The sequence below is a fragment of the Bidens hawaiensis genome, unplaced genomic scaffold (assembly GCF_021521415.1).
Source record: "Bidens hawaiensis isolate Kalapana, Puna unplaced genomic scaffold, B.hawaiensis_p1.1 tig00081393_1, whole genome shotgun sequence".
In the NCBI taxonomy this organism is placed as follows: Eukaryota; Viridiplantae; Streptophyta; class Magnoliopsida; order Asterales; family Asteraceae; genus Bidens; species Bidens hawaiensis.
Genome location: NW_027503785.1, coordinates 2469 through 27503, shown reverse-complemented (window position 1 = coordinate 27503; position 25035 = coordinate 2469). Strand labels below are relative to the sequence as shown.

Sequence of the window (25035 nt, the reverse complement as noted above, 5' to 3'; positions counted from 1 at the left end):
AACACATTCTTCTCTAATAAAAAAGAGTGTCATATTTTGTCACTTGTCATATTCTTATGACTCCCTTTTTTTATAACCCATATTCATTAGATAAATAAATTGTCATGATATCATAATGTTTTAACCCCTTGTATGTTAAAACCACTATACTAACAATTGTCATGATATCATAATGATTTCTCATTTTCTAGTCATGTTTTCGAAAACAATGTCCCCCTTGTATAGTTATATAGTGTGAAAATACATAAGGAAACCAAATCTTACTACTCTAATAAAAAAGAGTATCATATTTTGCCACTTGTCATACTTTTATGACTCCCTTTTTTTCTAACACATATTCATTAGATAAATAAATTTAATTTAATTATGCATTTAATATATTAGCAATTATATTTTATTAACTTTTAAGATTGTAACTTGTATCGAATTTGACTTAATAACTGTTCAAAAGTCAAAGCATACCGATGACTAAAAATGTTTATCTTTTAAAATAAAGTTTATCTGTTTTAATTAAAATCTAGATTTGTTCTACTTGGAATTTTTCTATGGGGATTTAACTTTTTGGAATTTTTTCTATTTAATTATTTTTCACTAATGCTTGGATTTCAACTTTAATTTTCAAAAGGAAGGATCTTTTATTTTCGTCAATAACTTATTATTACCATATCCTTAGTTTGCTAATTGCCTAAAAGAATGGTAAACCAACACGTTTTCAATTGATATTTAAACTTTCCATGGCCAATCAACACTTTTTAATAAAGAATTATTTCCAATTTCAAATCAATTGATATTTTGATTTATTTAGTCTTACTTAAATTTGTTTGTTTAATTCATTAAATAGCATCAAGAATCCGACTTCATTACTGTTGGTGCGTCCGTTGACACATTTAGTGTAAAGGTATGTCACTTTTCATTTTAAGTTATTTTCCTTTATTATACAACAACAATAAATTATTAAACAACATTTGCTATATACCGCTTCCGTTTTAAATAGTAGTTGACACATTTGTTACTAGAGGTGCACAAACCGGTTTCGGTTCGTTTAAACCCGAGCAGTTCATTAAACGACCGGTTCTTTACACTTTAAAGACCTATATTTTATAAAGAAGTTTTGACAGATTGTATATATCATCATCTTTTTTTATAACCTTGAGAAAACTGTCAGCTAAAGCATTTACCAAGAATCTTTTACTTACCATATGCTACCAATAGATTTGGGTCTTCACGTATGTCAACCAACACTTACGTCAATTGATATTATCCGATCAGTGTTGGTATCTATGTATTGATACTGCCATTATGGCCGGAGCTAATTACCATATATTGATTTCCAGTTGATATTTCCAATTTTCCTTTACAATAAACTGATTTTCAAATTTCAACCGGGCATTACATGGAATGGGTAATGAGCTATAAATGTATATGATATGTGAGCTATAAATTAGTTTTGAAGCTGACGTATATAAACGGGCGGGTTTTAAACCGGGTTAAACCTGTTTTTGACTAACCGGTTCCAAAATATCTTTCTTATTGTAACATAAGCAATTGTTAATATCATTATTATAATCACAATCGTATTTTCCTTTACAATAAATTGATTTTTCAATGGGGCATTACATGGAACGGTTAATGAGCTATAAATGGATATGATATGTGAGTTATAAATTAGTTTTGAGCTACAAATGGGTTTTAAACCGGATGAAACCTTTTTTTTGTCTAACCGGTTCCAAAATATCGGGTTTAAACCGGTTTTAGCTAAAAAAAACTCCAAACCGGTCCTAACCCGATGGTTTATAACTACAAAACGGTTTTTTGTAATATCAGGTTCAAACGCGTGTTCAGGTTATGCTCGTTAGACATCTTAACCAGAAAGAAGGCTTATGTAACGGTACTCGACTACAAATTATATCTTTAGGTACTCGTATAGTTGAAGCAAAAATTATTTCTGGAACTAACATTGGACATAGAGTTTTAATCCATAGATCACCACTGACTCCAACAGACAATGAAATAGCATATAAGTTTCAAAGACGACAGTTTCCTCTTGCAATATGTTTTGCAACGACCATAAACAAAAGCCAAGGTCAATCATTATCTAGGGTTGGTTTGTACTTGAAAGAAACTATGTTCTCACATGGACAACTATATGCCGTCTTGTCAAGAGTTACAAACATGTGTGGGCTAAAGATTCTGATTCTTGATAAACAAGGTTAATCTGACCAATACAACTACAAATGTAGTGTACAAGGAAATTTTTTCTAATTTGTAAAAATAGTTGCGTAATGTATGTTTTGTAATTCCTGTAATTTTAATGTAAGTTGTATTGTATTAATAATATATGATAATTGTGTTATGTGTTATTGATTGTATTTTGCTTAATGTTTAAATATTATAATTTTTATTAATTTCCCGTGTAATACACGAGTCTCAAACTAGTCAATTATAATCATTTACACACACATAGACTGTTCCCCTACAAAGATGGACGAATGCTCAAACTGGCTTAAAATGACTCGAATAGCTGACAGAACAGGCCTTTGGTAAAATGCTAGCTACTAAAGCGCATATGGCACATGAAGAATGCGGACATGGCCAAGCCAAACCTTTTCTCGGACAAAATGAATATCAATTTCAACATGATTTGTTCGTTGACGCTGGACATGATTTTGGGACAAGTAAACAACGAAATGTTGTCACAATAAACTATGGCTGCCTTGGTCAAAGGTGCATTCAATTCAACTAAAAGATTACACAACCATGTAGTTTTGGCAACTGCATAAGCGATCCTGGTATTCCACTTCGGCACTAGACCGTGAGATTGTAGATTGTCGTTTTGATGACCGCGAGATCAGTTACAATCGTTTCATTTACACTAATATATGCATACTCTTAAGAATAAAAGAAAGAGAAGTTAAAAAAGGGAAAATTCCCAAAATAAACATTTATGAAAACAAATATCTAGTTTAGGTATCATTTGTAAAAAAATCCAGAAATAGGTATTATAAACTAGTCGTAACGAGTAGTTTGTAGAACCAATTAAGCATTGCCACGTGCCCTTAAACCCTAACGAGCACATTCACCAATCATTTACTTGTCACGACTAAATAAGTTTCATGCCTCGTAATCAACGCCCACGAGTTATTTAAAAGTTCTTTAGTCACGACGACTAGTTTACTCGGTTTACATTCCCTACACGAGCAGTTTATTAATAGTCAACTCGTCACGACTAGTTTAACCTTATAATCTACTCGTCGCGACTAAAGGCTTATGAATTACTCATGGGTGTTGATTACGAGGCATGAAACTTATTTAGTCGTAACGAGTAAATGATTGGTGAACGTGCTCGTTACGGTTAGTTTAAGAACACGTGGCAAGTTCGGATTGTTTCTATAAACTACTCGTTACGACTAGTTTATGATACCTATTTTTGAAATTTTTTACAAATAATATCTAAAACTAGAAATTTATTTTTACAAATACTTATTTTGAGAATTTTCCCGTTAAAAAATGATGTTCTGTTTGTGTACTTTACTCATCAAAATAATATCTCAAAAGGCAAGTGATTGTAAGTTGTGACAGCCTCACAGCCGCATGAGAGGTTTAATAAACTACTTTTCAGTTGTGACTTGTGACCATGATGACTACGCACGTGCATTTAACGTGTCATACCATGTCTGTCACGTGCATCTCGCGTGATGTCTCTTCCGTTTCAACCATGACAATTGACAAATTTTGACATCACCTTCACATAAATGAAATTGGGAAGAACCACAAAAACCATGACAATTGCAAAATAAAGAAATTGGGAAGAACCACAAAAACCAGTCAGATATTATTCAGTTATATACCTGTGCATTTGGAACAACCTGAGATCCAACTGTATCTTTCTTGCCAGATCCCTTTGTATCACCCTAAGTAGCATAATAATAACGATAATCATAATATTATGGTTCTTTGTTTTATCTTTGTTTTATCTTTCTTGCCAGATCCCTTTGTTTTATCTTTCTTGCCAGATCCCTTTGTATCACCTTCACATAAATGTCACCACTAATTATTGAAGCAGCCACCCAAAGGAGATAAAAACTCTATTAAACCAACCCCAAACGGATAACATCGAAAAAACCAAACTGAAATAACCGATCTAAACTATAAACTACAGTTTAGATATGTTCATCGAAAGCCAAAAATTGTGGTTCAGTTTTCAGTTATGCCTCACTCAAAAACGGAATACCATTGTATCAGACTTATTTGAATGCTTATTATTAGATTTTAACCCAAGGTCCCAAATTCACTATCTTGAGCCAAAGCCCAAATTCATTAACACTGGATAACAAAAATTTAGGCCTAAAATTTTGAGCTCGAATCCAAACTAATAACCAACAGTTTGGCACTTTGGCTGTTTTATTTGTAAACCGGAAATTACGGTTCAGTTTCGGTTATGCCTCGCTATGACGTTAAAACGCACGAACTTGTTTAAATGTTTTTATTGGATTTATAACCCAAATTCATTATCTTTGGTTAAAGCCCAAATTCATTAATAGGTAGATAACAAAAATTTTAGGCCTGAAATTTTGAAAACTCATTATTTCAGTCCAATTTTTTTAGGCCCACAATTCAAGCAATAACGTGACACCTAAAATGAAACAAAACTTTTATGAAAAAACATAAGCCCAAACCAAACAGTTTTCTAAAACAAAACATCGGTTTAGGGTTCGGTTTGAAACGTAAATTGACCCGTTCACACCTTCCCACCTAAAGTTTAAAGCCAAAAGCCAACAAATCACATTCCTCCACGTGTAAATTGTTATTACATAATTTACATCAATTTGCCTTCGCGGCAAACTTTAATTTAGAATAACTAAATATGCAAAGTTTGAAAAGCCCGCAGATTTTAACAACATAGCAATCAAATTGAACACGTGTTACTGCTTACTCGCTTACTGACCATCTAATAGCAAACAATGAATCAGTAAAGAAGAAGCTCAAATTCCCACCATCATGTCCCCTCGGGCTGCATATTTTATACACAAGGGCTATGTAAATTGAAAGTTATAAATGTTCAAACCTGATAATATTAAGCAAGAGAGAATAGAGATATTACTTGAAAGATCAAACATGCGAATTCAGATAGTTCATGCCTTGTGTATAAGACCCTTGATGTGTGTACTGCAAATTCATACAACAATGCAAAATAAAGAAATTGGGAAGAACCACAAAAACCAGTCAGATATTATTCAGTTATATACCTGTGCATTTGGAACAACCTGAGATCCAACTGTATCTTTCTTGCCAGATCCCTTTGTATCACCCTAAGTAGCATAATAATAACGATAATCATAGTAATATGTTAGCTAATTTATCATATAACAAACATAACCATAATCGTAGTTATATTATAGTGAGTTCGGTTATAAGTGTGTCAAGCGAATACCGTACCTCTAACTGTGTAGATGAATATTCCATGTAAGCGTCCAACATAAAAAAAAAAAGAACAGAAAAAAAAGGGAACTTTTTTTTAAAATATATAAAATCTGAATCAAGAAAAAGCAATATTTAACAAGAATATGATGTACCTCTCTGTATCTAGACAGATAACCTTTGAGGGGCTCGATATAATCTTCAAACCCTAATGTAGCCATTGCCCAGAGCAAATCATCACCGTTAATTGTCTTCCTCTTCTCCTTCAGACACTTGTCACTAGCCCTAATTCACAAATCATTCATAAATCAGTAAACATGTGCTAATTATATTTGCTGTACTGCCAAAAAGATTCTTAATTTACAGTAGCTAAAAGCCTAAAACACTTCAAATTTCTCAACTGCTATTTCCAAAACACCGAGTGCACAATTAATCATTCAAATTTGCGTGCATTTGTGATAAGGAGCTGATCTAAAAATAGGCAGACTTTTACTTGGACTAGCTAGACAGATGAAAACATAACCAATAAAAGCTCAAACTCAAAATTGTAAAACATAAGTTACAAGTGAAGTAGCGGGCCCATAAGTAACAGACAAAAATGCTTGACCAGCCATACATAGACGGATTGGCCCAGCTGTTTAACCTGAGTTCTGTCAATTAAGGCTTCATTTTCATCAACTTTAGTGGTGCAAACGAGCCTGAGCGTCATATAAAGCTCGTTTAGCTACCAAGCCTGTATGAGAAGCTCGTTTAGGCTCGTCAAACCTTAACCAGTCTTGTGTTTTTTTTAAGTTTTACCTCTTTTGAATTTCTTTATGTTAATTTCACACTGCATAGCCGAGCTTTGGCATATTTAAGGTACCACACAAGCTCGAGCGGAGCTTAGACTCGTTTAAAGTTTTTGTCAAAATATATACATATAATTAAAAATGTATAAACGTCAATTAATTAATAATAAACAAGTCAAGCCCGAGCTTGGAAAAATGTCTTATGAGCCAAGCTTGAGCCTCGGTTCGTTTACTCTCTATTCAACTTCCCCAAAATTTTTACTATTTCCAATTTTGTCCTAAAACGAGTAAATCAAGCTTCGCCTCAATTTCCGCATTAAGTTATGTCACTAATTTCTTCATTCAACAATAATTGAAAATAACCTCATCTAGACAACAACAGACTACAGCAATATCATTAAATAACTACAATACTGAAATAATAATAACAACAACAACAACTAGTTTTATACTTTTATATCCGGGTTTCCAAAACAATAAAAATCAATACATTAAAGCAAAACGTTCACCGTATAAACTTGCAAAACAAATGTAATACGTACTCACTAGTGACGAAACTGATGAACTCAGAAACGCATTCCTGAACAGTATCTTTAGCGTCTTTAGCTATCTTCCCGTTAGCCGGAAGCGCCTTCTTCATAATCCGGCTTATGTTGGCAATCGGAAGAAACCGGTCCTGTTCCCGGATGTTGGAATTGGAGCGAGGACTCTGGTCACCGCCGCTGTCGGCCGGACTACCAGGAGCATCCGCCATCAACAAACCCTAAACCAGTTAACAGAATCATGTAAAACATTAGTTAATTAATAATTAACATAATAAAATTAGAGAGTATAAATAAGAAGGTTGGGGTTTTGGGGGTTACTTGTGGAGAGAGAAAATTGGAGGGAGTGGATTTGGCGGGTAAGGTAAAGAGAGAGTCGGATCGGACGGCGGACGATGGAGAAGATTTGAATTTGGGGGTGGATTTGGATTGTTTGAGATCTGAGGTGTTTGAGAGATCTTTGTTGGAGTCTTGATGGCTACGGTGGGTGTATCTCCACCGTTCCTATTTTTCTATTTATATTGTTATAAGCATAACCGAATAACTTAGTTAATTTAACCGACCAAATACCATGTATGAGCTTTCTTTTAGGGACTGGCACCCCACGGTTTCATGCTCGGGGGATCAGGAATAATCGGGTGGGTCAGTGACTTAATGATCGTTTAGACATAGAGATGTGAAGTCTACTACATATTGTTGAATGACAATTGCATATTTTGATGCCTCAAGGTGAGTCCCATTAGGTCATGATCAAGTCACTACGCTAGTCTAAGGGACCATTGGAAACCTGGATCCTTAATATTTTCATGCGAGTCTACGAACATATAACAGTGACATGCATAGCTTTATATATATGTGTGTGTGGAAAAATGGCCGAAGCTATGGCAAACTTCCATTAAAAAAGATATAAAAATCAGGTACATACTAAAGAGCATATACAACCCCTTAGATATGAATCATGAAGGAGCCTAGACCTCAAAACCAAACCAAACTACATAACACAACCAAACATACTAAAACAGCAAACTAAGACCGAAAGTTATTTACCATATTTCATAAATATTTTGTTTTTATTGCGTTCAAATTTCACTTCATCGTCATCTTTTATTAACTCTTACATTTTAAACCCTTGAGACCTTCATCACATCCTCTAAAGGTTCCATATTTGAGTCATAGAATTTGTTGGCAGTAACCCATTTGCTTTCTCATATACCAATGTCATCGTCATAATAGTCATCTATACTTTCCTCAGGAATCAAGATCATCTACAACATTAAAACATAATTGCAGAAATTGTCCTTTATCTTTCACCCAAATTTATTCGTGGTCCTTCATCTTCAAAATTGATTTTTTTTTCTCCTTTACGTTTCAAAACCCAACAGCGTTTGTCCTTTTCGTCTAGCCGGTTAGATTTTCTCGTTAAGTCAGGGCGTTTGCCTTGCACATGAGGGCAAATTGGTTAATTTACATGTTTTAATAAATAAAAAAACAAAACATCTCTCTCTCTCTCATCTGCATCACCCCCAACCCCACACCACCACTGCCACAAACAAACAGAACCCACCACCGCCGTGAAACAACCATCGTCGTGAAATACAATGTGGCCGGAAGACAATGAACGATGGGTAATTAAGTATCAGAAGGAGTAACCTATCGAATCCATATCCCATTAGAAACTCCGACATCGTCGCCGGTAACGGCTATAGACCGGAGCCTGCTCCGTCGTCGTAATACAGCTCGAATCCTCTATCTACGCCATCGCCACGCAGGACAATTACCGGATTAAATTGTGACTGGTCGTCGTTGTTCCGACGGCGGCCACGGCAAGACATTAAATCTGAACGATTGCCGGATTACACTCCTGACGCAAGTCTCATTCGCCGGAATGGCCAAAACCGGCTACGATTTCCCCATTGAAATTACCCCCACCTGTAGCACCGACGAGTTGTGTAACACCCCGGCTTTAAGCTGAATACGCCCAGGTGCAATCACTCATAAGTTTGTAACACTATTAATAGTGACAGTATATTTATTTTATTCCATAGTTTTGCAAGTACACAAATAGTTTGATAATGAGACAAACAACATTACATCTAAAACAAATATTATTCATTGAAATAATCCTAAGGTATAACTAGTTTTCTTGTCCAGGCACTTCATCGTATCAACCTACTACACGTTTAAAATAATATATTTTGTCAACAACACATGTTGGTGAGTTTTCATAAGTTTTTGCGTATATAAATATATATAAAATGCGCAATTCAACGATCATCATGCAATAAATATTCAAACGTAACGTAAATGAAATCAAATATTGTCGTCCTCCCGTTCATTTAGCCGAAGCCGTAGAAGTCGGGGAAATGAGAACCACCTTACGTAAACAACCGAAGTCGTAACGTTAGACGGCGCAGGTACGTCCCGTTGGACCCTCCCACTATATGTATGCGTTTGCGTAACTTCCACCATAAAAGCAGTAAACACGTTGCAGATAATTCGCGTATAATCACAAACAATATGCAAGAATAATATTAACATGTACGATAAATGTGAATCGGTTTGTAAACAAGCACGTAACTAACGAAATAAAACTTGTGACATGCTACACCCCAAAAATATTAAAAGCTTTCAAAAGAGGTTATGAAAAACTCACATGAATATGAAGTTGATATTGAAATGAGCAATAGACGAGTCGGACATTTCGACACAACGAATTATCATGAAATGTTAACGAACAGATGGAGATAGACGAGCTAGAGTTTCCATGTCTTGAATAAAGTGGTGACCTTATATTGCAGAGTACGTTTGACTAGAAATTTTGATCTCTAATGTGGCTTCACCGTTATAAATAAAATGATAGAAGGGTGAGGCTTTAAATAAACATCCATTAAGATATAATTACTATTATAGGGAATAATTGATGAAAAACTAATAATAATAAATTAGTAATAATAATAATTGTCGGCAAACATGGAGCCAATTATGGTTACCAAAATTGCAACCAATGATAAAATAAAAGTTTGAAAAAAAAAACTTTGACCAAGTTAATATTACACTCACGGTAACATAACTAATTCAAAATAAGTTTTTAGTTTCCATTTAAATATGACATTTAACAAAAAAACATATATATTCTTTATTCTATATAGTTTATTATATTTACTTATAACTATTATGTTTGGTTGCAAATAATCAGGTTTAATATGATTTAAGGATTGAGTATATAAGTTTTGATTGTCATATAATATGGTATAACGGATTGAATTGAAGGATTTACTATTTAGGGTCGGTTTCCTATATATTTTTTTTATCATTATTCTGGTCAAAGCAATAATGCAAAACTGATTAGTGATAAATATAGGATTTGGAGTCAACTAAGTTGAAATGGCTATTAAATGAGTGGACTAAAATAATCGTGACTTGTTGGAAAGATTAAAGTTGGTTATGGGTTTAATATAAATTCAAGCTTTAATAAAATGAAATAATGTGTAAGGATTCTTACAAACTTTATTAAACTCATAGAACTTTACAACCGATAATTTAAGGACGGTCGGGTTTTCGGGTTTTTAAAAAATAACAAACGTCACAAGTTGCAGGTTTCCGACCAAATGTGAGTGCATATATTACATATGCGGCGCATATGTTTACTCAACATATGCGGTGCATATGTATTTGTATATACAGATGGTTTGCTTTCATTTGTATGTAACTTTGATTTCAGAGCAATAAAATTTCTCTCTTGCCTGCATTTCTTTTTTTTTTCCTTCGTGTTATCGTTTATACGATTACATGGTATCAGAGCATGGTTATTAAGGCATTCTCTTCAATTTAAACTGGTTTTTCATCCCTTTCTCCAGTTTTTCTTTCTTTATCAACCGTTTTCTCTGGATTATTGATGTTTTGATCAATATATTCAGGTTGTTACTCCTTTTCAGCTGATTTTCTTCTCATTTCTTACATAATTTCCTTCTTTTTCATCTCTTTTGTCACTTTCTCGGGTTTTCAACAGTCAAAATTTCTTCAATCTTTCACCAATTGTGCCTCCTCATTGGAATGCGGCTCTTCATGCTCTTTCTTAGTAAAGGGTACTTTATCTCAAGGCTTATTTTTCAACAATAATCATTCTTTTGAATTACAGGCTTTCTGTGATTCGGATTGGGCGGCCTGTCCTAATACAAGTAGATCGGTCAGTGGGTTTTATGTTTCTCTTGGTGGTTCTCCTATTTCTTGGAAATCCAATAAACAACCCACTATTTCCTTGAGTTCTGCTGGAGCTTAGTATCGCTCACTTCGTCGTGTTACAGCTGAGCTTGCATGGTTAACTCGTCTTCATACTGAGTTTAATGTTCCTAACATTACTCCAGTTACCCTCAAGTGTGACAGTCAAGCTGCAATTTACATTGCCAAGAATCCGGTCTTTCATGAGCGAACAAAGCATATAGAGATTGATTGTCATTTTGTTCGCGAAAAATTACAGAAAGGTCTCATTAATCTCATGCATACGAAGACTGCTGATCAACTTGCGGATTTGTTTACGAAAAGCTTGCCATGGCCTCATTTTCATGAGCTATTGCGCAAGTTGGGGTTTTCTCAACCTCCAACTTAAGGGGGGGGGGGGTGAGCATATATGTTACATATGCGGCGCATATGTATTTGTATATATAGGTGGTTTGCTTTCATTTGTATGTAACTTTGATTTCAGAGCAATAAAATTTCTCTCTTGCTTGCATTTCTTTCTTTTCCTTCGTGTTATCGTTTATACGATTACACCAAACAAGAAGCAATCGAAACCATCCGCCACCGCTGTGAAATCACCACCGCCGTGAAACCACCACCACCCCTTTCAGATCTCATTTTCATTTTATTCGGAGAAGGTACGCCCGCCGTAACTTAACTCGCCATTGCCTGTAGATTTGCTTTTAGTACTATTTAAATCCTATTTATCGTCAATCACATCTTCACTTTTCAAATTGTTTGAATCTGCAGATCTAGCCATAAACCTCCCTGATCCTCTTCCAATTTCTCATTTCCAGTGCACTGATGTATTTTGTTTGCCATAAAACTAACAGGTTGAAGACGACGGTTTCCGGTGGGAGTGGAGGTGGTTTTCTTTGTCGGAGAAGACGGGGGCGGTGGTGGCTGCCGAAGAGCTTGGTGGTTGTTGCCGGAAAGCTTTGTGGTTATGGAAGAAGAACAAGAGAGAGAATATAAATATATATTAATTTTTTTATTAGTTAAATAGGTAAATTGACTAAATTGCCCTAACGTCATGTGCAAGGCACATGATCTGACTTAACGAGAAATCTAACCGGGTTAGGCGAAAAAGACAAACGCTGTTGGATTTTGAAACGTAAAGACAAAAAAATCAATTTTGAAGATGAGGGACCACGAGTGAAATTTGGATGAAAGATAAAGGATAATTTATGTAATTCTCTCAAACATTAAACTTATTCAATTGCAAAACAGTGACACCCTTTTGTTTCTTATCATTCACAACCGGTTCCAATATTGGGCCAATACTAGGCCCAAAATTACCCAAACCCGAGCCCACAATCAAATTAATATGAGCATACTTACCTGAATCCGCAGGTTGCATTTGGGCCGAACAAGGTAGCCCATCAATAGAAGAACCAATTGGGCCAGACGCTTGTTAAACGGTGTTGGTCAGAGAAACATGGGCTTTCATAACTGTTTGTGATCCACCAAATTTAATGAAGCAGTAACATTTGATTGGGCCAAATTAGGCCCACCCTTCATAACCGGAAGTCAGGAACCGAATCTAGTTTTGAAACCCATTTTTGTTGTATTTACTTTTTTTGTAACAGCTTCAAGTCAAAATACTTTTTTTTTCTTTTACTTTGAACTACATTTGGAGCTTGAACTTTCTCACCATTTTTCACCTTGGGAATAATACAAAGAGAGGAAAAAAACCTATAGATACCCCAAGTAGATTCTTATGTTTTGTTTATGGTTACTACAATTATCATCGTATTATTGACTTTTCATATAAGAGTTATTGTGCTATATTTTAGAGGCTCGTTCTTTACACGCCCCAGACCCTCGAATTTTTAAAGATTTTTGGGGGCGGGCCTAGTTGTAGGGATGGTTACAATTCCTTTGTAGCAAAAATTGAAGAAAAAGAATAAAATATACGCCAGCAATAAAGGATAAAAATTCATGTCACTTTTATGCGTAAGCAATGCCGGCATATATTATCTTAAGTTGTAGTTGAATTAAAAAGGTGTCAAAGAAAATATAGTTTCTTGGATTAAACTAAAATCCAGAGCGGATGCAGCTAATTGTCTTGTATTTGCATGTGCTTGGTCACCACAAGAGGAATCGAACTATGTTGGGGGTTTTTATCGAGCTAATTACAATTTACAACCCCAAATATTTTTCAAAATCCTTATTGTATTTAATGTTTTCTTTTTCTCTTTTATGTCAAATTAAAAATAACAAAGATATAAAGCAACGACTATAACTTTCATTAAAATTTAACAATGTATAAATTTACAATATACACTTCTTTTTATGAAAGTGTAGGTGGTGGGTCTCTTGACATTTGATACATCCTTACAATATATATATTTGTCATTGACTTTGGCACTTTGCAACTTTAAGTCTTTTAAGGTGTCCCATTGTAGGTAAAGTTTTGAAAATTTGCCTTAAAATGAAGTTGCCGGATATAATTAAAATATCATTAAAATTTCATATTCTATGTTTGACAAATTCACATGATATTTATTGTCACATATAACAAGGTTTAAAACAAACCCGACATTTGTCATAGGGCCTAGATCCTTTCAAGACTGTCGAAACATGAAATGAATCTGACCTGATCCATGACGATGTTTCCACGGATTTTGAGATGAACGAACCGCGTCTGATCTTCTCTTCCCGGCTGCTCGTGACCTGCGATGGTTTTTCGGGGGTGTGGAGGCGACCGCTAAGATGATCTCGAGGATCCCTTGTTCGCAGACACAAAAAACTGGTGGTGGCAGTTACTGAGCATGGCCTTTAATAAGGAGGTGAAGACCTCCTTATATAGAGAGCCTCATGGCCACCATCATGGTACCCTAATGGGCCTAGGCCCAATTAGGGTTACCTCCACAAAACCCCCTCAGCCCAATAACATTGTATTAGTCCATATAATAAAATAAGCCAAATATAATAAATTTAGGGTCGTAAAACCGGGTTTAATACCATACCCCTACACATACCAAACACCAAAAATTTCTTTGCTTCTGGATATCTCTTATGAAATATTTTTAATCTAGGATATCCTAACTCTAATGTGTAACATACATAGTCTTAGTCTATCCTAAGCTATAAAGTATAAACACACCGTTTGTTAAGTTTAAGAAATAAAAAGGTGTATATTATAGATGTTTATATATTTTGGACTCTAATTGGTGTGCATGTTATGTTTGGATCGGCTATGGATTTCAAAAGAAAAAAAATTAATAATTTAGGTTTTTCGCTTTTAGAAAATCGTTTGATTTTGGTTTTCAATTTAATGTATGGTTTTGATTAGTTTATGGGTAGTTTTCTAGTTTACTGAAGAAACGTGGATCTACTCACTGGTAGCAGATCTACTTTCCTCGGGTGTGATTAAACTATTTCACCGATGGTTCTTCTGGATCCGAGTTCTTCCACCTACAAAATGAACAGCGCCGTTACTTACCCCTCAGAAAGGGACAGAGGGGTCCTCTTTGGGGTAACCCTCCGGCGTGAGAATCAGTATCTTTTGGAGAAGATAATAATGTTGTATGTAAGTGAATCTCAAGAGTATTGCTGAATCGCTGAATACCCTTGATGATGTGACTGTGTGTCTTTCTGTAACTGACTGTGAGTGAATATGATTCAATATGATTGAATGTGATATCACTGCTTGTAACTGTCAATGATTGAGTGTGAATGAATCTGTCATCAAAGTGGAGTTGATGCTGTATTTATAGTGCTAGGGTTTCCACTGGTTGGGCTCAGCCTCGTTGGCCTCCTCCAACCGCACTGCGCCATGTGTCCTCTGGGACACCTGGCGCTTTCTCGTTGGTTGTAATCATGTGGTAGCACATGTGTCATGCTGAGTTGTCGACCTTTCATTTGGCAGCTGTCAACATCAGCATATTCTTACTCCTTAAAAAGATGCCTTCTAGAAGATTGTCTGACGTGCACAATCAAGGTTGCCCTAACCCTGATTTGGATAAGGACGAGGTTGATTATGTGCACGTGTGATATACGCCCATCCTGAGGATGCGCGAAGTCTTCTTTTTATTCTCACGCGCAGATATTTCATGCGCAGGTGTGATATGCTTGAGCGTGTGATATGCGCCGCGCGCTGGTGCGCCACGCGCAATTGTGACGCGCGAGCATATGTGATGTGCAAGAGCATGCGATATGCGCCGCGCGCATATGTGATGCGCGAGCATATGATGCCTGAGCATGTTTTGTATGCGCCATGCGCCTGGGTTTTGGCTTTGTGCCTTCATAATGTCTTTATCTTGCGGGTTGACCCGGCTTGCTTGGTGTTGAGGCGGGTACATACCTCTTCAAGCCCCCCCAGTCTAATGTGTGTCTTATCTCGCGCGAGCGTGGTGAGATAGATATTAGACTCACTGAATTGTCCTTTTATAGGGGGTTTTGTCGTTTTCCTGGTTGTTTCCATCATCGCGCGAAGTTCTATCCACTTTGTTGAAAACCAAAGGTCCAAACACGTGGTTGGTTGGTGGTGACGTGCGCCGTAAACGTGTCAGAGGTTTCGTGTGCTCGAGGTGCTACAGTTGGCTTTCACGTCCCCTCACAGCTGTCCTGAACACGTGTTGCACTCGCATTGGTTAGTACCTGCGAGTGGGGGCGCGTCACTGTGCCGTGGCAGGTCGGTTACAATTTTATGTCCCCTCACACAGCTGTTAGGGACACGTGTCATTCCTTCGTTGGCTTGCACCTGCGAGTGGGGGCGCGTGGAATCCGATCAGCTGCCACATTTCTCTCTCCTGGTCCTATAAAAGCAGGCCCCTAGAAAATTTTGTATCCTCATCTTTATTGTTGTTCAAATTCGAATTCCTGCTTTCACATTCTGATTTGAGTGTTTACATCGATTCGAATCCTCGATTATCGGCTATTACAGTTGTATGTCTGATAGTTCATACTCGTCTAGCCCTTCAATCACCTCCGTTGCCTCTCGAAGACGCCGTGTGAAATCTGTGGTGATGTCGACATTGAAGCAAAAAGGAAAGGGGAAGAAGGTTGTTGAAACCACATCGGAGGAAGTAGGGAGGACCAAGGCCACCAAAAGGTGGAATGAAATCCCCTGCAAATTGAAGCAGGCCGATCTCGACAACCTCATCGCCTCTCAGGGGTTTCCCACCCTGTTTGGCTGCATGTTGCCTAGGTCCGGGCAAACGGCGGCGGACCCGCCTGCCGGCTATATATCCCTATATAGCCACTTTTTCACCCACTGCAACCTTCGTCTCCCGATGACAAGGTTTGTGGGTGCACTGTTGAAGTTCTATGGGATTCACATATCCCAAGTCCATCCGTTTGGACTCGTGCGCGTGACTCACTTTGAGTTCATGTGCAAATCCCAGCGCGAGGAACCCACTCCTCGGCGCTTTCAATATTTTTATAAGGCCAAGATCCAAGACAATTGGATCTCTTTTATTCCTCGCAGTCAGAAGGTGAAGTGCTCCACTGTTTCATTCAAGAGCCTTCATGACTGGTCTGAGAGGTTTTTTTACATTAAGGCCGGTGTGATCCCCATCCGTATGACCATGCGCTCTATCACTTCTGCGCCTGCGGATGAGGATGTCCTCAAGAACCCAACTGGCGCATGGGTTAAAAAGCTGACCGCCGAACCATCCCCCGCGAAGAAAATTTGCGAGGAGGCGCTGGTTGGGGTCGGCATGAGCAGGCTCTGGGCCGACAGCGCGCTTGAGCCCGTTATCCAAGTCGACGGGTTGTGTAAGTGTTTTTGTTTTTTTTTTTTTTTTTTTTTTTTTTTTTTTTTTTTTTGTTGTTGCGCGAACATCGTTCTTTTGCTGATATCATTTAACTTGTCTTTGCGCAGTCACCAAGGATTACATCCTTGCCGCTTATGATGAACATGTGGAGGGCGGCTCCGTCGAACTTGGCGTTGGGGAGGTTGGTTTCCCGGATCGCTTCGATGACATGTTCATCCCAGTGGATCTGGATTTTGACTTTGACGGTGACGCGCCTGGTAAGCCTTCGCAATCCTGCTCATTCCTTTAGAATACCCAAGTTTATTAACAGTTCTGTCGCTTGTTTTTGTAGATGCGCTTGAAAACTACGAGCTAGAGCTCGCGGAAGAGGAGGAGGAGGAAGAGGAGGTGCCTCTACTAAAGCGCAAAGCTAAGGGGAAATCTGGCGCAGGGGCCAATAAGAAACAGAAGAAAGAGGACACCCCTGTCGCTCATCCCCATGCTCAAACGAAGAGACCTAAGGAAACCACAAAGGTTTCTTTAAGTTCTCTGCCTGTGAGAGTGGGCAGACCTCCTGTCCACTTGAGGTATGGTGCCGCCGCCTCCTCCGTTCGCGCTGCTGAAGAGAGAAGCCGCGCCGCGCCTGCAACAGGTATACTTTGCTTATCTTCATCTGACTGAGTTATTATTAAACCGTTGGTTATTTGAATGATTGCAGAGCCGGCGACGGTAACAGATCAGCCGCAGGCGCCACAAGGTGCTACGGCTGCGCCGGGGACTCCATCGAAGTCCCCTGTTCTACCCTCTGAAAAGGGTAGAATGAATTTTATGGCGATGTTCGACGCGCGAACAGAGTTGCGCCAAGGTAAGTGTTGCACATTTGTCTTCTGAATTTTTCCTTTTGGACTTAGTCATAAACCATTCCTTGTTTATTTGTTCATAGGAGTTGTAGCTGGTACAACAGTTGCTGATGATACTCCTGGCCCAGCTGCCGGCGCCGCTGGTTCTGGTCCTGCTCCTGCTAGTGCTGAGTCTCCCCTTGAAGAAACGTGGATCTACTCACTGGTAGCAGATCTACTTTCCTCGGGTGTGATTAAACTATTTCACCGATGGTTCTTCTGGATCCGAGTTCTTCCACCTACAAAATGAACAGCGCCGTTACTTACCCCTCAGAAAGGGACAGAGGGGTCCTCTTTGGGGTAACCCTCCGGCGTGAGAATCAGTATCTTTTGGAGAAGATAATAATGTTGTATGTAAGTGAATCTCAAGAGTATTGCTGAATCGCTGAATACCCTTGATGATGTGACTGTGTGTCTTTCTGTAACTGACTGTGAGTGAATATGATTCAATATGATTGAATGTGATATCACTGCTTGTAACTGTCAATGATTGAGTGTGAATGAATCTGTCATCAAAGTGGAGTTGATGCTGTATTTATAGTGCTAGGGTTTCCACTGGTTGGGCTCAGCCTCGTTGGCCTCCTCCAACCGCACTGCGCCATGTGTCCTCTGGGACACCTGGCGCTTTCTCGTTGGTTGTAATCATGTGGTAGCACATGTGTCATGCTGAGTTGTCGACCTTTCATTTGGCAGCTGTCAACATCAGCATATTCTTACTCCTTAAAAAGATGCCTTCTAGAAGATTGTCTGACGTGCACAATCAAGGTTGCCCTAACCCTGATTTGGATAAGGACGAGGTTGATTATGTGCACGTGTGATATACGCCCATCCTGAGGATGCGCGAAGTCTTCTTTTTATTCTCACGCGCAGATATTTCATGCGCATGTGTGATATGCTTGAGCGTGTGATATGCGCCGCGCGCTGGTGCGCCACGCGCAATTGTGACGCGCGAGCATATGTGATGTGCAAGAGCATGCGATATGCGCCGCGCGCATATGTGATGCGCGAGCATATGATGCCTGAGCATGTTTTGTATGCGCCATGCGCCTGGGTTTTGGCTTTGTGCCTTCATAATGTCTTTATCTTGCGGGTTGACCCGGCTTGCTTGGTGTTGAGGCGGGTACATACCTCTTCATTTACATTTGGGCTTAAACTGTTTGCTTATAAACATATCGGTTAAAAGTAGACTGTAAAATTTTGACCAAAAATATTTATTAACCACTAATTAATTAACTTGAATCTAAGACTTTCGACTCAAATAATAGGTTTGGGTCTCAAATCCAATTACAAAGATCATAAAAAAGCGTAAGTAAAAAAAAAAAAACCGGTTTCCGACTGAAACCAGCTGCTAAACCAAACCGCTCCCAAAACTGGTTTAACGATAATCCAATTTAAAATTGTATCGAACCACTAGTTTAATATTGAACAAAAACAGTTTTAACTCATGTCGGCCAAACGTGAGCTCGTTTGGGCTATAAAAGCCGACCTGTGCATCTCTAAAAAAAGTCCAATGTGGCTCGATCATGCGGTTAGCTCTAGTTTTGTTTTGTTGTGCACGAGGCATAACCGATACCTAACTATAATTTTCAGTTAAGAAAACAAAACCGAATCATCGATTTTTTTTTTTGAACAATCATTTTTTTCCCCATCTTTCATCCAATTCTTAAGTGAGACTAGAACCCATAACCATTTGGTTATAAAACATACATTTTTACCACTAGACCAAGCTAGTGATCGTAAAAACCATCAACTATTAGTTTCTATGGGTTCGGTTTTATCAATTCTTTTGGTTAATATTTTCCTTTTAATCCTAGTTTCCAAACACAAAGGAAAAAAAAAAAAAAGGTTACACCAAGAAGTCCTACGCCTGTGCCCGCCGAAAAGCACGGTCGCCGTCCCCGCCGAATCACAACTTTCAAATTTTCCGATTAAAATAATAATAATAATAAAAAGAAAAAAAAACCACTAAAACAATTCATCTTTCTCTTTCTTTCACTCCAAAAACATAAACCATTCCTTTTTCTCTCTCACTGCATTTTGTGCGTCCACAATTCTGTTAGCTTTATTTATTTATTTATTGCATTTACTTATGTTATTATTATATGATTATTAATAATTGATTGATTGTAAATTAACCTTTTAAAATTCCAAAACGAGACTTATGTTAATTGCTCATTTACTATCATTATTTTGAATTCTGGTTATGTGAAGTAATAAACAAATTATTAATCACTTTCATTTAATTGTGACTGTTTATATTTTATTATTATTACATATTAATTTGAATTCTTCATTCATTCATTCGTCTTTCTTCTTGTATTGTATAAAGTACAACCGTTAATCAGTGCTTCCAACAATATATTATATTAGTATTAGTATACATACAGGCTACTAGATTTCGTAAGTTCTCATCTTCTAATCTTATTGTGTTTATTATTATTGTCTTCGTTTTGCCCTAATTCTTCTCTGTATGATCCTTTAATTGGTACATTTTACACATCAATTTTGGGACTTTTGAGAGAATTAGGGGTTTAGAGAAAACAGTTTCTTTTGGGTATTTATTTAGGGTTTAAAGCCTGTTTCTATGTTAATCAAAGATCTTTAAGTTTTTTATTTTTATTTAATTAAAGTGTTGTAAAACAGTCCAGTTTCATACATTTATCATTGTAATTTAACTATATACTAATCTTTGTTTATTGTATTTACATTATGTTTATTTTGCCCTAATTATTCTTTGTATGAATTTAATTACTTGGCTATTTTTTTGACATCAATTATCGGACTTGTTTGATCTTAGAGAGAATTAGTGGTTTAGAGAAAACAGTTTATTTTATTTAAAGATCTTCAAGTTGTTTTTTTATTTTTATTTTTTTATTTATTTTTATTTATGTTGAGATGAAAGTCAAATTTCATACATTTATCAGTAGAATTTAACTATCCTGCTAATCTTTTTTTTTTCTTTTTTTTTTAATTTCAGATATTTCTTACATTTATCAGCAGAATTTAACTATCCTGCTAATCTTTTTTTTTTTTTAATTTCAGATATTTCTGTTATTAGATTTATGATTTGAGAGTCTACAAAGGATAGAAATATGAAGAAACTCTTCTTTTTCAAGTCATCGACATCTAACAATGCAACAAACAATCAAGCACCATCTCAATCGAAAGATAAGCAACTGCACTCAGATAATTCAATAGGGGATGGACTTATTAGGGCCCGTAAATCCCGATCCAAAAAGCCAACACATGAAGATCATAATCAGGATCAAACCAGCCCGTTTCTTAGACGGAGCCGATCATATTCTTCTGGTGCTTTTCTTGATGGTAGGCTGCCCAGAACTCAAACTGACTCTCCATGTAGTAGCAGTAGTAATATTTCTCAAAAGCAGACCGCTTCTTGTTCTTCACGGTAGACCATTCTTTAACTTTCTTTAGTTATGCTTTCTGATTCAAATTTGATTCTGAAACTTTTGTAGTTTTGTGCATCAACAGCTTTCCATTTTATTGCGTTTCTTATAAAATTTCATATTACCTTATTTGGGACTTTCAAGTAGGGGTGACAATTTCTCACACTATCTAAAACAGGACCTGAACATGACACGAAAAAAATTTGGGTTGGCATAACTATCTTGCTTAAAAAATGGGCCGTGTTCGGGTCGTCCTGTTTATAATTATTAATTGATTGGTTCGTGTTTAGGTTGACCTATTTAACCCGTTTAGGTCAACAGGCTGACAGATCAACCTGTTTAATTAAACATGTTGACCGGCTAACCCGTTTTTGACTTGTTTAACCACTTTTTACAACCCACCATTAGACTTACAGGTTTTGACTGTTTATTCTGTGTTTTTGTTGTTCAGGCGAGCTATGACACCCGAAAGGCCTTCAAGGTCAAAGTGGTTTCAAAATGCTGCAGCAAAACCAGAAAAATTAACTTTTGCTGGAAATGATAATCTTTCATCCGAAAGCTCATCTTATTGCTCAAATAAGGTTTTAGACCGATACATTGATGGTGAACAACACCAAGAATTGACTTCTAGACCGATCAATACCGGCTCACGTGTTGTGCAAAAACCGCCACGTGTGCAATATGCAGCACCTGCATCACCTACTGGTTGTGGTCCGACTCAGAGACCAAGGTCACATTCTTTTAGAGACCCGAATCGAGAGTCTAAACTCTATATGTCTACACGAGACTGGGTCGAGAATGCAGCGACACATGAATCTCCAAGAAAACTAGCAAAACAGGTGGTTGAAAGACTTTCTCAGTCCCGTGTTTTGCCTAGGGTTGACTCGAAGGAGTTTGACCATGATATTCCTATCACACTTGAAGATATCTACGGTGGGGCCCAAAACTGTTTACCTCGAGATGGACCCGTTAAAGAAATGAACTACAGGTTTGATGATGATTGTAATAGGTTTTGGATTATGAAGAGTCAGAAGATGCTGATGAGATTACATTACTAAAGGCTGAATTGGATTCTCGTACACGTAAACTAGAAAAAGAGCGAAACGAATTGCAGTTGACTTTGGAGAAAGAGTTAGATAGGAGGTCAACCGAGTGGTCAATGAAGCTCGAGAAATGTAAAACAGAAGAGCATAGGCTTCGTGAAAGAGTTCGTGAGCTTGCAGAACAAAACGTGTCTCTTCAAAGGGAAGTCTCGGTGCTTGGAGAAAATGAGTTGGATAACCAAAGCAGAGTTAAGCATTCGGGCAAACAAGTCAAAGACTTGACCATGAAGATGGATGAACTAGTCAAAGAGAATCAGAAACTTAATCAAAATCTTTCAGAATTAAAAGATAAATACATAGCAGCCGAAGAAGATAGAGATTTGTGTAAAACGAACTTTGAATCTAAAGATAAAGAATGCAAGGAATTGCATAAATCCGTTGCACGACTCCTGCGAACTACAAACGAACAAGATAAAACAATTGAAGGTCTGCGCGAAGGGTTTAACAAAGAAGTGAGGAACTTTAACCAAAACCAACAGTCAAAGATGCAAACCGAGCTTTTGAGGTTAGCTGGAGTTGAACAAGCTTTAAGGAAGGAGGTTGAGTCATATAGGCTCGAGGTTGAAAATCTTGGGCACGAGAATATAAACCTTCTAAACCGTTTAAAAGGAAATACAAAAGACGGTGGCTTTTCAAGTTTCAAGCTTGATCAAGAACTGTTGAATAGTATTCATTGCTTGCAAAATCAAGGAACGAGCTTGATTAATGATAGCATGCACTTATGTCAAAAGTTAATTGAAAACATTAAGGAAAGAGCATTACAAAATGGCTTAGATAGTCAATTTATTATGGAATGTGATATGAAACTTCAAGGATTTAAAAGGGGTTCTAAAAGTTTAACAAGAAGTTTGCAGACAGTATCGGATGTGCAGCGTGAAAAGTCTTGCACTGGAACTTCATATGAACAGTGTTCTGAGGTAGAGTTGACTTCATGTTCTTGTGGTCAAACTTATTTTCTATTTTAAAATGGGGCAATTTCATGTATTCCCCTACGAACTTGGTAAATATCACATATGCCCTTACAAATAAAAAATGAAAAATCCTATTTTTCAAAAACATGTACATTACATATATACGCCCGTCTTTATGGTTCGATTTTCCTGCTTATTGTCGACGTCAATCACAATCTAAATGAAAAAGGGAGGGGTAGAATGGTCATTAAGTAAAATATCATTAAAGTTGGTATATATGATATTTTTAGTTTTGGTTGGGCATATATGAAAATATTCAATTTGCAAGGGTTTTGAATATTTTGCTTAACTTGTGTAGGATCTTGTGAAATCTGATTTAAAAGCTGAAGCTTTAATGACAAGTTTGCTACGAGAGAAACTGTACTCAAAAGAGATGGATGTAGAGCGACTCGAGGCTGAGCTGGCAACGGCTGTTAGAGGAAATGATATTCTGAGATGTGAAGTGCAAAACGCCATGGATAATCTTTCTTGCATTACTCACAAGATGAAAGATCTTGAAATCCAGGTAATGATATTATGACCATAATAACTTCTCAAGAGTAACTAACACATCTTATTATGTGGTTTAGCTGTTATATGATTTGATAGGTAGTCAAGAAAGATGAAAGCATATATCAGCTGCAAGACAGTTTACAAGAATTCAAAAAAGAACTATCGATCGTTAATGGGATCTTACCGAAAGTGTCAGAAGAACGTGACATGATGTGGGAAGAAGTGAAGCAGTATAGTGAGAATAATATGCTGTTGAGTTCTGAAATTGGAATGCTGAAGAAGAAAGTAGAAGCACTTGATGAAGATGTGTTGTTGAAAGAAGGTCAGATTACGATCCTAAAAGATGCCATCGGGAAACCATTTGATCTTCTCTCAAGCCCGGTTACTAGTAAAGGATTCCTGGTTTGATGGTTGATCGATGTTCGTTCAGACGTTATTTAGATTTTGTGTGGATTTTGATTTGTTTTGTAGGTAAGGTGGTAAATGGTGATAGTTTGTGAACAAATATGATTCTGCTTATTTTAATGCTGGATGCAATTGATAATTTGCTTGTAACTTGATTTATGTTTTATCCACTCCATTCACGAAATTCTACATTTATGATACCGACTACTATACCATAAAAACGAGAAGCATTGAATATCATGAAACAGGATCGGATCTCTCCGGTGTCGTTTCTTCAAGTAAGCCTTTGCTCGAGTTTAATGACCCAAGGGCCGACCCTACATATTACGATATGTATTTAGGTGTGTTATGCGAGTTGTATAACAATGCATATGATTAGTATTTGAGCCACCATATGACTCTTATAGGAGCCTACCATATTAAGGAAAAATCATAGTCAATGTTCAAGTTGACCATTGTCAAGTCAAAGGTTAGACCATGGTTTTGTTTCTAAAAAAAATGACAATAGTCAACAAGTCTTCAGTCAATGACTACCATCTTTTTTTAAATAGCATTTGGATCCACTACCAATACACGAGTGAGTTTTTATGAGACGGGATGTCAACCATTCATATTTATTTTGATGCTTCAGGCCTGACACACGCAAGAACGCCATCAAGGAGGAAACCCACAACTGTGGGAAACCCGATTGAGCCAGGTTTCAAACCTGAGACCTCAAATATCCTAAGCCTTAACCATCACCCTATGCCATTGAACTAAAAGTTCAATTGCAACTATCATTTAATTTTATTCAAATTTAACACCTTAAGTGTAGAATTAGTTAAGTGGGTAAAATGCAATGGTTTTTTTTATCACTTAAAAAAATTAAGAGCATTAATTACTGGTTTATTGAATATTAATAGTCATAAATAAAGTCTATTGGCAAATAATAATTGCAAGTGAGTTTATCCTCATTGTTATCTCAAATTTTTAAAAATCTACTCTCAGTGGTCCCCAATTAAAAAATCTTAAAGGCGTCAAGTTTTTTTTTTTATATTTTATAATTTCAAACTGATTTTTAGGGCTTTTGATC

The 25035-nt window shown here is 37.0% G+C and overlaps 2 protein-coding genes across 2 annotated transcripts; one reads left to right on the top strand and one right to left on the bottom strand.

Annotated features, from left to right (window-relative positions):
- Positions 1-4770: 4770 nt before the first annotated feature.
- LOC143607342 (nuclear transcription factor Y subunit B-1-like) lies at positions 4771-7178 on the bottom strand. The gene is made up of 7 exons (XM_077082822.1): positions 7080-7178; positions 6749-6991; positions 5574-5703; positions 5437-5442; positions 5247-5309; positions 5102-5166; positions 4771-5011 (listed from the first exon to the last, which is right to left on the bottom strand). Exons 2-6 carry the CDS (start codon positions 6958-6960, stop codon positions 5110-5112), a joined length of 468 nt encoding a protein of 155 aa, XP_076938937.1. The 5' UTR covers positions 6961-6991; positions 7080-7178; the 3' UTR covers positions 4771-5011; positions 5102-5109.
- Positions 7179-19603: 12425 nt separating this feature from the next.
- On the top strand, positions 19604-24076 carry LOC143607341 (uncharacterized). Its single transcript, XM_077082821.1, has 5 exons — positions 19604-19624; positions 20628-20994; positions 21444-23012; positions 23365-23571; positions 23655-24076. The coding sequence occupies exons 3-5, from the start codon at positions 22152-22154 to the stop codon at positions 23964-23966; spliced, it is 1380 nt and encodes a 459-aa protein (XP_076938936.1). The 5' UTR covers positions 19604-19624; positions 20628-20994; positions 21444-22151; the 3' UTR covers positions 23967-24076.
- The last annotated feature ends 959 nt before the right edge of the window (positions 24077-25035 follow it).

What these genes read in the sequence shown, in the direction of transcription:
- LOC143607342 (XM_077082822.1), bottom strand. Translation starts at nt 6,960, where the DNA reads ATGGCGGATGCTCCTGGTAGTCCGGCCGACAGCGGCGGTGACCAGAGT. An exon ending in ATCAGTTTCGTCACTAGTGA is followed by an intron (nt 5,704 to 6,748) that starts GTACGTATTACA and finishes TTTGTGAATTAG; the next exon opens with GGCTAGTGACAAGTGTCTGA. An exon ending in AGGTTGTTCCAAATGCACAG is followed by an intron (nt 5,167 to 5,246) that starts GTATATAACTGA and finishes ATGAATTTGCAG; the next exon opens with TACACACATCAAGGGTCTTA.
- LOC143607341 (XM_077082821.1), top strand. Translation starts at nt 22,152, where the DNA reads ATGAAGCTCGAGAAATGTAAAACAGAAGAGCATAGGCTTCGTGAAAGA. An exon ending in CATATGAACAGTGTTCTGAG is followed by an intron (nt 23,013 to 23,364) that starts GTAGAGTTGACT and finishes TAACTTGTGTAG; the next exon opens with GATCTTGTGAAATCTGATTT. An exon ending in TGAAAGATCTTGAAATCCAG is followed by an intron (nt 23,572 to 23,654) that starts GTAATGATATTA and finishes ATGATTTGATAG; the next exon opens with GTAGTCAAGAAAGATGAAAG.